Source organism: Budorcas taxicolor, chromosome 15 (genome assembly GCF_023091745.1).
Source record: "Budorcas taxicolor isolate Tak-1 chromosome 15, Takin1.1, whole genome shotgun sequence".
Taxonomy (NCBI): Eukaryota; Metazoa; Chordata; class Mammalia; order Artiodactyla; family Bovidae; genus Budorcas; species Budorcas taxicolor.
The window spans coordinates 42,410,149-42,423,125 of record NC_068924.1 but is presented as its reverse complement, the minus strand read 5'-3'; the positions used below and the strand labels follow the sequence as shown (position 1 = coordinate 42,423,125).

The window sequence follows — 12,977 nt, the reverse complement described above, 5'->3', positions numbered from 1 at the left end:
TGATCACTGTTAACAGATATGAAATGAACATCTACAATGAGGAGGACATTCTTCTGGGCATGGATAGGTTCTTTTAAATGGTCCACCCATTCTGATTAGTAAGATGGGTGGAGTGATTTACTGGGGTCCTTCCAGATCGCATATTATACAAGCACAGAAATATCAGGGAACAGAATGTCAAATCCTTTGTAAGTTGTGAACTGACCCTAAACAGCTGAGAGTTAGAAAGAAGATGTTGCCTGACTCTCTTGATTACTAAACCCACCTTAAACCTTGTCTGTGAGACCCCGGAATCCACTACACAGTAGACATCAAGAAACGGTTTGCGAAATGAATGAACCAGTTTCCCTCGAGGCCCTTCCCTGCTTCCCCTGCGGCTCCATGTCCTCTCCCACTAGGAACTGTGCCAGAATTTGAACCCCTGCCCGGGAATTTTTGGGGATCTTGTCTGGCCTCTTCAGACTGTGACCCCCTTCTAGGGTCAGGACCAGGGCTCCCTTTTTCGCTGCTGGACGCGTACTGAAGCCGAGGAGGCTGCTCTCCTCTACCCTCATATTTTTCCTCTGGATAGGGGCTCTTGTTTGGAAGGCGTGCAAGTACCGAAAACTGGCCCGAGCTGGTTTTGGAAGCACTAGGGAAGTGCGTGGTGTCGCCTGTCTTCCTAGCCGGGAAACAAGGCCGGGCGTCCCCACCCGCAGGGATAGGCAGACCACGCGACTCCGTGCTCGCTCTGCGGAGCGCAGTTCCCCCGCGGGCGCTGAGTGGGCGGGGCCTGGCGGGGCCGGGCCTGGCGAGGTCACGTGACCGCTCGGCAGGCCGGGGAGGCAGAGGCCGAGGGGCTTCAGACGCACGGAGTGGCTGGCGGGGCAGTCGCGGCAGCCGGAGGAGCAGCGCCGCAGGCATGGGGAGCTTGAAGGATGAGCTGCTCAAGGGCATCTGGCATGCGTTCACCGCGCTCGACCTGGACCACAGCGGCAAGGTCTCCAAATCCCAGCTCAAGGTGGGCACACCCTCTCCCGGACCCCTATTCGCCCCTCCTCGGCGCGCGCTCTACTATCCCCGGTGGAAGCGGGCAGGCGGGCGGTGACCACAGGGAGTGGCAGGCCAGAATGTGGCCGAGCGGCCTGCTTGGGGTGGAGGGGGCAGAGACCGGCATTTGCATTTTTTGGACTCCCTCTTGTTTTGCGTTAGTTTCCCCAGGGCTCACCTTGAGCAAGGGACCGCGGGGGTGGGGACCCTGAGCGGCGAGCTCGGCTCCCTGTTGGCGCAGGAGGCCGGGAAGGTTTCAGACTCCGAGAGGGCGGTGGGAAGCTCCCTAGGAAACTAACCCAAAGTTTCCTCTTTACTCTTGTCTGGGAGAGGAAGGGGCTTGCCCAAGGTGCCTGGGCAGAGCCCTGCAAGGCGCACGCTCCGCACCGGGGCAGTCCTCAAAACGGCCAGCTGCACCGCAGGCAACCGGGTAGTTCCGAGAAGGGAGGGAGAAGTGCCCCAGGGCCCGGCCCTCGGTGGCCTCGGCTTTTGGGGCGCTGTAGCAATGGGGGACGCTTTCCGATTAGTGAGGACGACCTGGCGTCCTCAAGTCTGAATCGAGTCCAGGGTGTGCCGTGTCCCGCAGGAACGCAGTTTCCGGGTGAGGAGCTCTATCGGCACCCTGCAAAGGTCTTTATTGTGACTGCCAAAGACCCCATGATTAAGAGAGAGTAAGGTATGAATAAAGGAATGCTTGTAAATTGAGTAACCCCAAGCAGGGCAGCAGCAGCAGCAGCAAGCAGGGCAAGTGGCACTTGGCCAGGAGAAATTGGCAGCTTCTTGAAAGTTTAAAATATGGAAACAGACAAGAAGAACCATTCATAGGCATTTTAAAATATACACATTTTGGACATGAATGTCTCGTTTTCTTAGCCTCTTCTGGGAGTGAATTTCTGAAGATTGAGTTTGCTTTGTATATTTTGTGCAGTCATCAAGAGGTTCTTATGACTAGTGGCTTTTATGCCAGTAGGACTCAGCATTCTGCCTGTTTTCCTTTCACCCTACTCTCTTTTCTTATACACAAAATCATAGTCTGGAACAATTCATGGAGATCATCCACTTAATCTTTATTTGAATACATTTTTAAAATTAACAGAGTAAAATTAACTTTTTTGGTGGATTGTTCTGAGTTTTAACATACATAGATTTGTATAACTACTACCAAAATTGGGTTTTTGTCAGTTACACCATCCCCAAAATTTCCTTCATGCTGCTCCCTCTTCCTTAACTGCTGGCAATCGATGATCTGTTAATTACTATAGTTTTGTCTTTTCCACAATGTCATAAAAATGGAGTCACAGAGTATGTAACCTTTTGACATTGGCTTCTTTTATTTAGCATATATGCCTTTGAGATTCACTGATGTTGTTGTATCAATAATTCTTTTTGTTTCTAAGCAGTATTCCACTGTATGGATACACCATGGTTAATCCATTCACTCTTGAAGAATATTTGTGTTATTTACAGTGTTTGGTAATTATGAACAGAGTTGAATTTTACTCTTCACTGTTTTTACTTTTAATTTACCTATACCACCATGTTTAAAGTGAGTTTCTTTAGATGGCATGTAGTTGGTTCTTGTTTTTTTAATCCATTTTGAAAATCTATAATTATGTGTGTACAGACCAATTACATTTAATTATTGATGTGGTTCGATTTAGGGCTAGCATTTTACTATTTGGTTTCTGTTTGTTTCCACTCTTGTTTTCATTTTTTTGTCTTCCAGTTGATGACATTAATGAAATGTTTGCTATTACTTTCGTTGTATACCATTCAGCATTGTCTTTGTGGCTACTTATGGAAAAGGTGTCTGGAGGATTCTTGACTGCAGGCTTGGTGTGTGTGCATGCTAAGTCACTTCCATCATGTTGACTCTTGACCTCATGGGCTGTAGCCCAGCTACAGCCCCTCTCTCCTGGATTCTCCAGGCAAGAATAGTGGAGTAGGTTGCCATGCCCTTCTCCAGGGAATCTTCCCAACCCAGGGATGGAACCCACCTTTCTTACATCTACTGCATTGGCAGGTGAGGTTCTTAACACCTGGTGCCACTTGGGAAGCCTAGGCAGGAAATAAATCCCAGTTTATAACTTTTACCCACAAGATGTTGATAATGCAAACGTGCATTTGTATTTTGTCTCTTTGTTAGCTTAACTGAGAGATTTGGGGATTGATTCAGTTCTGTTCATCTTGCCAATGTGTCTGGAATTGGAAATATTAGAAAATTGCTGTTTAGTTCTATCCTTTTTGGAGTTTTGACTCTGTAGTTTGACTCTGGTGGGCTACAGTCCATGGGGTCACAAAAGAATCAATAATCCATTGGCTAGGAAGAATTTTTGCCTTAATTTGCTCATTCATTTGTTCTTAAATGACATTTGTGTATACTCAGTGTAAGGTATCATGGTAATTTCATTAAAAAATTAGTATTTTTAGGCCCTTTAAGAGTTAATACCTTGGAGGAAATATAGGATTGGTTTATTAAATAGAAAAAAAGTTACACACCCAAAATGAGATTAAAATTTATCACTTTGGAAAACTATATGGGCATTCTAAAATATGTTTGACACTTATCTTTTTGAACTACTTTCACAGTTTTTGACGTGTGTGGTGACACTTCATGTGTTATTAGATACTGTGCCTAATTCTAAGGGTAATATGGATAGCACAGGTGGAGGAGAAAGAAACATCAGTTTTTGCGTTTAAAAGTTTAAATTTTGGTAGGCAAACTAAAAACTTAAGCAGCCATTAGGGAAATCTCTCTCTCTCTCTGTCTTTCTGGGTATATATGTAGATTATATTACTCAGAGAGTTACCCTATCCTTAAAAAATGTAAGCTCTGGTGACAGATAAGAAGTACAGAAATACTATTGAGAGGAAGATGCTGAATGTGATAGAAGATAAGAGGCCATGGGATTTTAGAGGAAGAGACCAGTAGTTTTTACTGGTGAAATTACTTCTTGAAAAAAAGCTTTGAAGTGATCTCTGAAGAAAGCTAGGGTGTGATTATGTGGTATGGGGGAGAATTAAGCCCATTCTATTAATTCATTCAGCAGGTAGCCTGGTGACTCAGTGGTAAAGAATCCGCTTGCCAATGCAGGAGACAGGGTTCAATCCCCTGGAGAAGGAAATGGCAATCCACTCCAGTATTCTTGCCTGGGAAATCCCATGGACAGGGGAGTCTGGTAGGCTACAGTCCATGGGATTGCAAAAGAATCAGACATGACTTAGCAGCTGGACAACAAGAACAACAGCATTCACTCATTCATTCATTTATCCTTTCAATGGATATTTATTGACTGCTTTTAGCTCTAAGGAATCCATGTAAACTGCTGCAGGCCACAGAAATTCATCAGGCACTTATGTATAGAGACTTCTGTGTGGCTTATTTTGATTGGAGTGTAGGATATGAGTGTGTTTGTGTGTAGGAAGAAGAAAGAGTTGTTGAGGTCCTTGACGGATGGAGGTTTAGCTGGAGATGATGTTCTTGGAGAAGTGCGGGGCTGTTGGTACAGATCTAGTAGTTGAAGCGTGGAAAGAGGAGAGAAATTCAGCAATGGCCTTGGAGAATGGCTAGGGTAGAGGGAAGAAAAGAAGCCTGATGCAGAAGTGAGATGCAAGAACCATTGTGGGACAGCATTGGTGCTGAGGGAGAAGGGATTTTTCAAAGAAGACATGGTCTGTTATCTTTGAGAACTTATTACTAATTATGTATATATATTTGGAGATTGTAAAATAATGACTGATTTTTCCCAGCTGTAGGTCATAAACTACATATTTCTTCTTTTCTGAAGGGAAGTTGTGAAATTTTCTTTCTTTTCTTTTTTTTAAAAATAATGTTATTAACTTATTTTTGACTGTTCTGGGTCTTCATTCCTATGTGGGCTTTTCTCTAGTTGCGGCGAGTGAGGGCTGCTCTTCATTGCGGTGTGCAGGCTTCTCATTGCAGTGGTTTCCCTTGTTGTGGAGCACAGGCTCTAGGGTGTGTGGACTTAAGTAGTTGTGGCCCCCGGGCTTTAGGGCCCAGGCTCATTAGTTGTGGCGCTTGGGCTTAGTTGCTGTGCGGCATGTGGGATCTTCCTGAATCAGGGATCGAACCCGTGTCTCCTGCTTTGGCAGGTGGATTCTTTACCACTGAGCCACCAGGGAAGCCTGAAGTTGTGAAAAGTTTGGAATATTGGCATTATCTTGGGAATAAAGTTATCTTTTACTTTTAAGGAGATTACTTTGTAGTATAGTTCTCATTTAGATAAATGTTTGGGTCTCTGTTATAATAAGTGTTTTCCTTGAGGGACCCAGTTTAGTACAAAAAGCTTATTTTTTTAAATTTATTTTTTATTGAAGGATAATTGCTTTATAGAATTTTTCTGTTTTCTGACAAACCTCAACATGAATCAGCCATAGGTACACATATATCCTCTCCCTTTTGAGCCTCCCTCTCCTCCCCTCCCCATCCCACACCTCTAGATTGATACAGAGCCCTTGTTTGAGTTTCCTGAGCCATACAGCAAATTCCCATTGGCTATCTATTTTACATATGGTGATGTCAGTTTCCATGTTACTCTTTCCATCCATCTCACCCTCTCCTCCCCTCTCCCCATGTCCACAAGTCTATTCTCTGTGTGTCTTTCTCCATTGCCACCCGGCAAGTAAATTCTTCAGTACCATTCTTCTGGATTCTGTATATATGCATTAGAACACGATATTTATCTTTCTTTACGACTGACTTCACTCTGCACGATAGGTTCTAGGTTCATCACTCTCATCAGAAATGACTCAAATGTGTTCTTTTTATGGCTGAGTAATATTCCATTGTGTATATGTACCACAACTTCTTTATCCATTCATCTGTCAATGGACATCTAGGTTGCTTCCATGTTCTATCTATTGTAAATAGTGCTGCAATGAACAATGGGATATATGTCTTTTTTCATTTTGGTTTCCTCAGGGTATATGACTAGGAATGGGATTGCTGGGTCATATGGTGGTTTTATTCCTAGTTTTTAAACAAATCTCCATACCATCTTCCATAGTGGCTGTATCAATTTACATTCCCACCAACAGTGCAAGAGCATTCCCTTTTCTCCACACCCTCTCCAGCATTTATTGTTTGTAGACTTTTTGATGATGGCCATTTTGACTGGTGTGAGGTGATATCTCATTGTAGTTTTGATTTGCATTTCTCTGACAATGAACGATGCTGAACATCTTTTCATGTTTGTTAGCCATCTGTATGTCTTCTTTGGAGAAATGTCTGTTTAAGTCTTTTCCCCTCTTTTTGATTGGATTGTTTGTTTTTCTGGCATTGAGTTGGATGAGCTGCTTGTATATTTTGGAAATTAATCCTTTGTCAGTTGTTTCATTTATTATTATTTTCTCAAAAGCTAATTTTAAAAAAAATTTTTTTAAAAATTTATTGAAGTATAGTTGATTTAGAATGTTTTAATTTCTGCTATATACCAAAGTAATTCAGTTATACATATATATATATGTACACACACACCTTCTTTTTCATATTCTTTTCTATTATGGTTTATCACAGGATATTGAATATAGTTCTCTGGACAGTAGGACCTTACTGTTTATCTGTCCTATATATAATAGTTTGTGTCTGCTAATCACAAACTCCCAATCTATCCCTCTCCACATCCTCTCCCCCTTGACAGCCTCAAGTCAAAAAGCTTATTTTCGACACCTAAATTTTATTATTAAATAATAGTCTGTTTTTGAGTAAAATAAAAATTACTATCTGTAGAAATTTTGAAACTTAAAATCCAAAAAAAAATTAAGAAAGATATTTGTTGAGGTAAACATAGTTTCATTAAACTTACCAATAAGATAAAAATATAGAAAGAATTTAAAAACTACTTGTGATTTACATAAGCTGCTACAGAAGCAGATGTTGAGTAGTCCTCTAGTCGCAGTGATGTTTCTTTGTAAACTCCACCTCCAGTCGCCGCCTGACCCCTTCCATGCCGTCCCGCCCTCCCACAAATAGGGAACCAACTCTGCCTCATTTCTGGCCTCCAGTCTTTTTTCATTTTCCTCCCACATTTCCTGTTACCCCTCTAGCTTCTTGCTGGCAGTCTGTGCACCCTCTCCAGGTGACTCTCTGGCTCCAGCTGAGGCATTTCTGGCTCCCCACCTGAGTCGTAGCTGTATAGATCTTCACCTCCATAGTCAGCCTGTGTACCCCTGTAGAATCATCAGCTATGTTAGCTTAATTTGTAATTGCAGTGTTGCAAGGCAACTCATTTTTTAAATTGTCATTGGTTTGATCTCTTTTTCAGGCTGGAATACAGAGGGATACTAAACTAAGTTACCGTTTTAAGTTAAGCTTGTTCTGATTGTGTAGAGATTTTACCTGTGAAAGTAGATAGCAGTGGACTAATGGTGGAAAAGAAATCTCAGAAACACATTCTTTACTTGCTTTTATACTTATATGAACAGTCCTTCCTTAGAACAAATTGTAGTTTATTGTATGCAATTTCGGTATATTCTATGATAACTGATGAGAGGTTAAAAACTGAGAGAGATTTTGATGGAAATTTTTCGGTATAGGAAGATCCATACATATAGGTGGCTGAGTAAACATTATTGAGCTTAATGTTTTAGAAATTTTTTTCACCAGTTTTTCCGTTGGTTTTGATCTTTGTGCCCTTCTTTTGTCTGTTGTTGTTTTTTAAGAAGGGACGTTTGTGTGTAGATCCCATATTTTAGGAAACTTTATTAATGTGCCATCTGAAGCAGACATTGTTACTTTTAGGTTATGTAAATTTCTAAAATTCATAAGGGAAAAAGATATTGGGCATATTATTTGAAGGAGAAGCAGCAATTCTTCTCCACTGGTGTTTCATTTTATTTATTTAATTATTTGTGGCTGTGCTGGGTTTTTGATGCTGTGTATGGGTTTTCTTTAGTTGCAGCGAGCAGGGGCTACCCTCTTCTTGCGATGCACGGGCTTCTCATTGCAGTGGCTTTTCTTCTTGCAGAACATGGGTTCTGGGGGTACCCAGGCTTTCGTAGTTGCAGCTCTTGGGCTCTAGAGTGCAGACTCAGTATTTGTGGCGAACAGGCTTAGTTGCTCTGCAGCGTGTGGGATCCTCCCAGATCAGGGATGGAACCAGTATCCCCTGCATTGCAGGGCCGACTCTTAACCACTGACCACCAGGGAAGCACTCCACTGATATTTTAAAAATATCTTCAGGTGATTTAGAATTTCAGTGGTCTTGCAGAAAGATACTAAATCTCCAGTGTTACTTAGTGGGGATTCTTGGAATTCTAATACATGCAATTCTAAGAAGATGAAAAGATGAAGCCTATCATTTAAAAAATGTAAACCAAAAAAACCTTTTTGAATACCTCCTATATATACATGGTATAAAATTCATAATTTTCAAAAGAGCATTTAGGACAGTGAAAAGTAAGTATCACCTATACTCTGGCCCACACTAGTTATCTACCCTCAAGGTAACCATTGTTACTAATTTTTTAAATATTCCTTCTAGAAATCTAAATGTACCTTAAAATTGAACTTTCCTACACTGGTGGTGGAAATGTAAATTGGTGCAGCCACTATGCGGAACAGTATAGAGGTTCCTTAAAAAACTAAAAATAGAATTGCCATATCCAACAATCTCACACCTGGAGAAAGCTATAATTAAGAGACACATGCATCTCTTCACTGCAGCACTATTTAGAATGAATGGATAAAGAAGATATATATATATATATATATATATATATATATATCACAATGGAATATTACCTAGCCATAAAGAAGAATGAAAGAAATATCCATAGGAGATAAATTTCCACATCGGAAACAAATTTATGGTTGCCAAAGGGGAAGAGGGGAGGAAAGGATAAATTAGGAGTTTGGAATGAACATCTATATACTACTATGTTGAAGACAGATAACTAACAAGGACCTTCTGTACAGCACAGGGAACTCTACTCAATATTTTGTAGTAATCTATAAGGGGAAAAAACCTGAAAAAAGAATATATGTACACCGCCCTCCACATGTATATGTACCTGGATTACTTGGCTGTACCCCTGAAACCAGCAGAACATTATAAATCAACTACACTTCAATAAAAAAAGTTCCTTAAAATTGTTAATTTTATTGTTATTAGTAAATGTTTTCTTAATTATAGCAAAATCTGGTGATATTTTTGCAACCTCTGTTATGATTTTACTTTATAATTATGGTTGCAATGTGAATTACATGTCAGTGCTGGAAATATCTTGAAATAAGCTTATTGTCTCTGCACTTTTATCCTGTTGTTTTTAGAAACACAAGATTTTGTTTTGTTTTAAATTGTGCCCTTTTGAGGTAAAAGAGCTCACAACTAGTGAGAATCTAAATGAAAACAATTTGAGGAGCAACATGAATACTTTGAATCTTTATTCATTTCTCAATGATAGATTTTCAACTGAATATTTTTAAAGTTTGGCCATGCAGTTGTTTGAATATCTTGTGAATAATGTCATATGTTTTGTTCCCATGTAGGCATTTAGCCTCAAAAAATTTTAATCTTGCTCGCTTTAGAAGTAATTGAGCCAGGCCAGCAATCTGTTGAAAATATAAAGGAAGCAAGTTGCAGTAAAGAGCTTTCTTTGTGTGAAACACAATGTAAAAGATTTGGTTAATTCTTGTGAATTTGGCATGTTAAGTATTCTCTCTCTAATCTTTAGTGTTATGTTTCTGTTAACCCCTGTGGTTAAAGCTGTTTCTGTTCTAAAAATCTAATTAAAAAAAAAAAATCCCCGTTTAGAGGACCAGAGCATGACTCACAAGTGAGTCTGTGAAAGTCTTTGTAAATATTTTTTTGTATCTCACCAAAATGAAACAATAAAGACAGCTTTCCAAATAAAGAGCTTGTGAGAGACATGTAAAAATCTTAAAATGGTAATAATGGATTCTAAATTATTTCCTTTTTCCATTTGCTAGAAACTTTTCAGTAAGACAGACTGAAAGTTTTTACTTTATTGAAATACATGTAAGCTTTTGCTTTATTGAGGATAGTATGCAATCCATGAGGTGTATTTTTATGTGTGACCTTCCATCTTAATAGCCAGTGCTTTTCTAATCTTATGACTCAGTGACTCTTAACCTTCCTGGTCCCCGTTTTGTATTTCCTCTGGGGTCTTACTGCAGTCCCAGAGGTACATAGTAACTGGAAGCTAGAGACGGAAGAGGCTTTGAATGACCTTTTCTCACTTACACAGTTTGCCCTCTCATTTTCCCCAACAGGAGGGTTACTGTAATCCCCTCAGTGACTGTTGGCACATTGAAATCCAGATACTCCCAGCTTTTCTCCTCAGTTCCTCTTACGTGTGTCCCAGTCCCCTTCCTGAGCCTTTGGCTCAGTTTCCTTTATGTTCCCCAAGGCTTCATTTCATGAAGCTGTTTTTCTGCTCTGCTCTCTGCTTTATTTACTTCTTCTCATTCTACCTTCAGATTCCGTCTTTTTTTTAACCCCAATCTGTGTGTACTTGAAACTGCTGGTTGCTGTTGTTTAGTTGCTAAGTTGTATCTGACGCTTTGCAACCTCATGGACTGCTATTTTCAGAGATTAGGGTTTTAATTGTGGAAAAGTATTTGGGAGTAAATCTGTATACATACAGTCAAATTTTTTGTAGGGAGATCTTACAGTTAGGAAGAGATTTCTGCACTATTGGAAAAAATAATTTTTTCATCTCAAGGTTCTTCTCTGCCTTTTGCTTCTTTAGGAATTATTAGCTTTACAGCTGCCAGGAGAGTGTTATTATGTGGGCCTGGTGTACCAACCAGAAGTGCAGCAGTTAGGATGAAAGCTGTTCTGTCAGGGGGACAACGTTGAAGGTATTATATTTCACTGGGTAGGCAGCTCTGGGAGGATGGAGCACTGTCTGCTCCACCAGGCTGCACATCTCCATCAGTTCTTTTAGTTCATAGGATATTTGATGTCTCAGCCAGATGCTGTTACCTTGGAGTGAGAGCAGGAGCTGGTGGGCAGCTGACTTAACTCTCATGACTCCCTTCAGTGATGATTTGAGAAGATACTATTAGATAATGGGACACCGGCTTCCCAAGTGGCACAGTGGTAAAGAATCTGCCTGCCAGTGCAGAAGACACAGGAGATTTGGGTTCGATCTTTGGGTCAGGAATATCCCCTGGAGTAGGAAATGGCAGTCCACTCCAGTATTCTTGCTGGGAAAATTGCATGGACAGAGGAGCCTGGTGGGCTACAGCCCATGGCTTTGCAAAGAGTCAGACATGACTGCGCACACGTGAGTGCGTGCAGTGGACCACCAGGGTGTTAGCAGATCAAACTAGGTTGAAATTCTGAAGTTCTTCATTGGGATGATTTTGGGGAATTTGCTTTGCTCATTGTATTTTAAGTGTGTGCGTGCCCAGTCCTGTCCAACTCTTTGCGACCCCATGTACTGTAGCCTGCTAGGCTCCTCTGTCCATGCAATTTTCCTGGCAAGAATACTGGAGTGGGTTGCCATTTCCTACTCCAAGGGATCTTCCTGACCCAGAGATCGAACCTGAGTCTCCTGCGTCTCCTGCATTGGCAATGGATTCTTTACCATTGTGCCACCTGGGATCTGTTAAATGGGAATAAGAAGACATTTAAACAAAATACTTGCTTGACTAGATGAAGCTCACAGCCTTTATGTGTGACAACAGAACATTTACTAGGCAACTATTTCTTACCACACACTGATGTTGAAGAAAACTAATCTGCAAAGCAGCATATAAATTTGAAGGTTTTAATCTATACCTTTTGCTTGAACTCTGGGGAAGTGAAAATTGTACACCATTGCCCCTTACATTGAGAAGCATGTGGTTTAGTAAAGAAGACAATACATGAAATGACTACAAGAAGTTAATATATAAGCCAGGTCTACAAGTGTGGAAAATAACTATGGAATATGATGTTCAGTACATTAGCCATTAACCACATTTGGCTATTGAGCATTGAAAAAGCAGCTAGTCCAAATTGAGAAGTGCTGTAAATATAAAATATACACTGGATTTCAGAGACTTAGTACAGGAATGTAAAACAGCTCTTTGAAAGATTTAAAAACATTGATTACATGTTGTAGTTGTAATATTTTGGATATATTAGTAAATTTAATGTTAGCTTTTTTTTTTTTTACCTTTTGCATCTTTGTACATTTTAAAAATGGAGCTATTAAAACTTTTTAATTCCATTTGTAGTTTGCATTCTGTTTCTGTCAGATGGAGCTGCTGTAGAAGTTTAAAGGAAATAGAGAAAAAAATGCACATGGTTGTAGACAAAACATTTTATGGAAGAGATAGACTGTCAGCTGCTTCTGGAGAGAGTGGGGCTGATCTTGTCCAGTATAGTCAAAGAAAGATGGCAGTTATGGTGGTGGCCCTGTGCACGAGAGCAAGAGCTGAAACTTGCAGTATTGTGAGCGATAAGAAAATACTTTGAGTAGCGTGTTTGTTTTGAGACATGGTGGAAAATCAGGATTTAAAGGGAGATGGGATTACATTTTAGATGATTTTGTTCTTGTACAGAATAAATGATTAATGTGTATTTGTTGACTATGTTAGAATGAGTAGTTTAGAACTGATCCTCTAAAGAGGGGAAGTTATTAAACTTTGGAGGGTAGATACATGACAGAGAGAGTTCTGAGATTTTTCTCATGATGTGGGTGTGATAATACGAGGTGAGAGGCTGGAGATGGGGAACCAAGTGAGGGACTGCTGTAAAGATTGATGTGTGCTAGACTGGGGTGGTGGCCCTGGGAATCAAAACCAACAAGCTCCCTGCTCTCATGGAGCTTGAAGTCTTGTGAGTGAAACGTATCAGCAAACTGACAGTCCAGATATAATGAGATAAAGAAAGTACACAGTGCTGGGAAACACAGAGGAAGGGAACTACTTAGCTGTGGTGAGGATTGGAGGCATTGGGTCAGAGAATGCTTCT

General features: G+C 40.6%; 1 protein-coding gene across 2 annotated transcripts in view; it reads left to right on the top strand.

Moving 5' to 3' along the window:
* The first annotated feature begins 841 nt into the window (after nt 1-841).
* SWAP70 (switching B cell complex subunit SWAP70) overlaps nt 842-12,977 on the top strand; it is a 76,251-nt gene continuing 64,115 nt past the window's right edge. For both annotated transcript variants that reach the window (XM_052652604.1, XM_052652603.1), the window contains exon 1: nt 842-1,000. In XM_052652604.1, the coding sequence (XP_052508564.1) occupies nt 902-1,000 (99 nt within the window). In that variant the 5' untranslated portion in view covers nt 842-901. The remainder of the gene's footprint in view (nt 1,001-12,977) is intronic.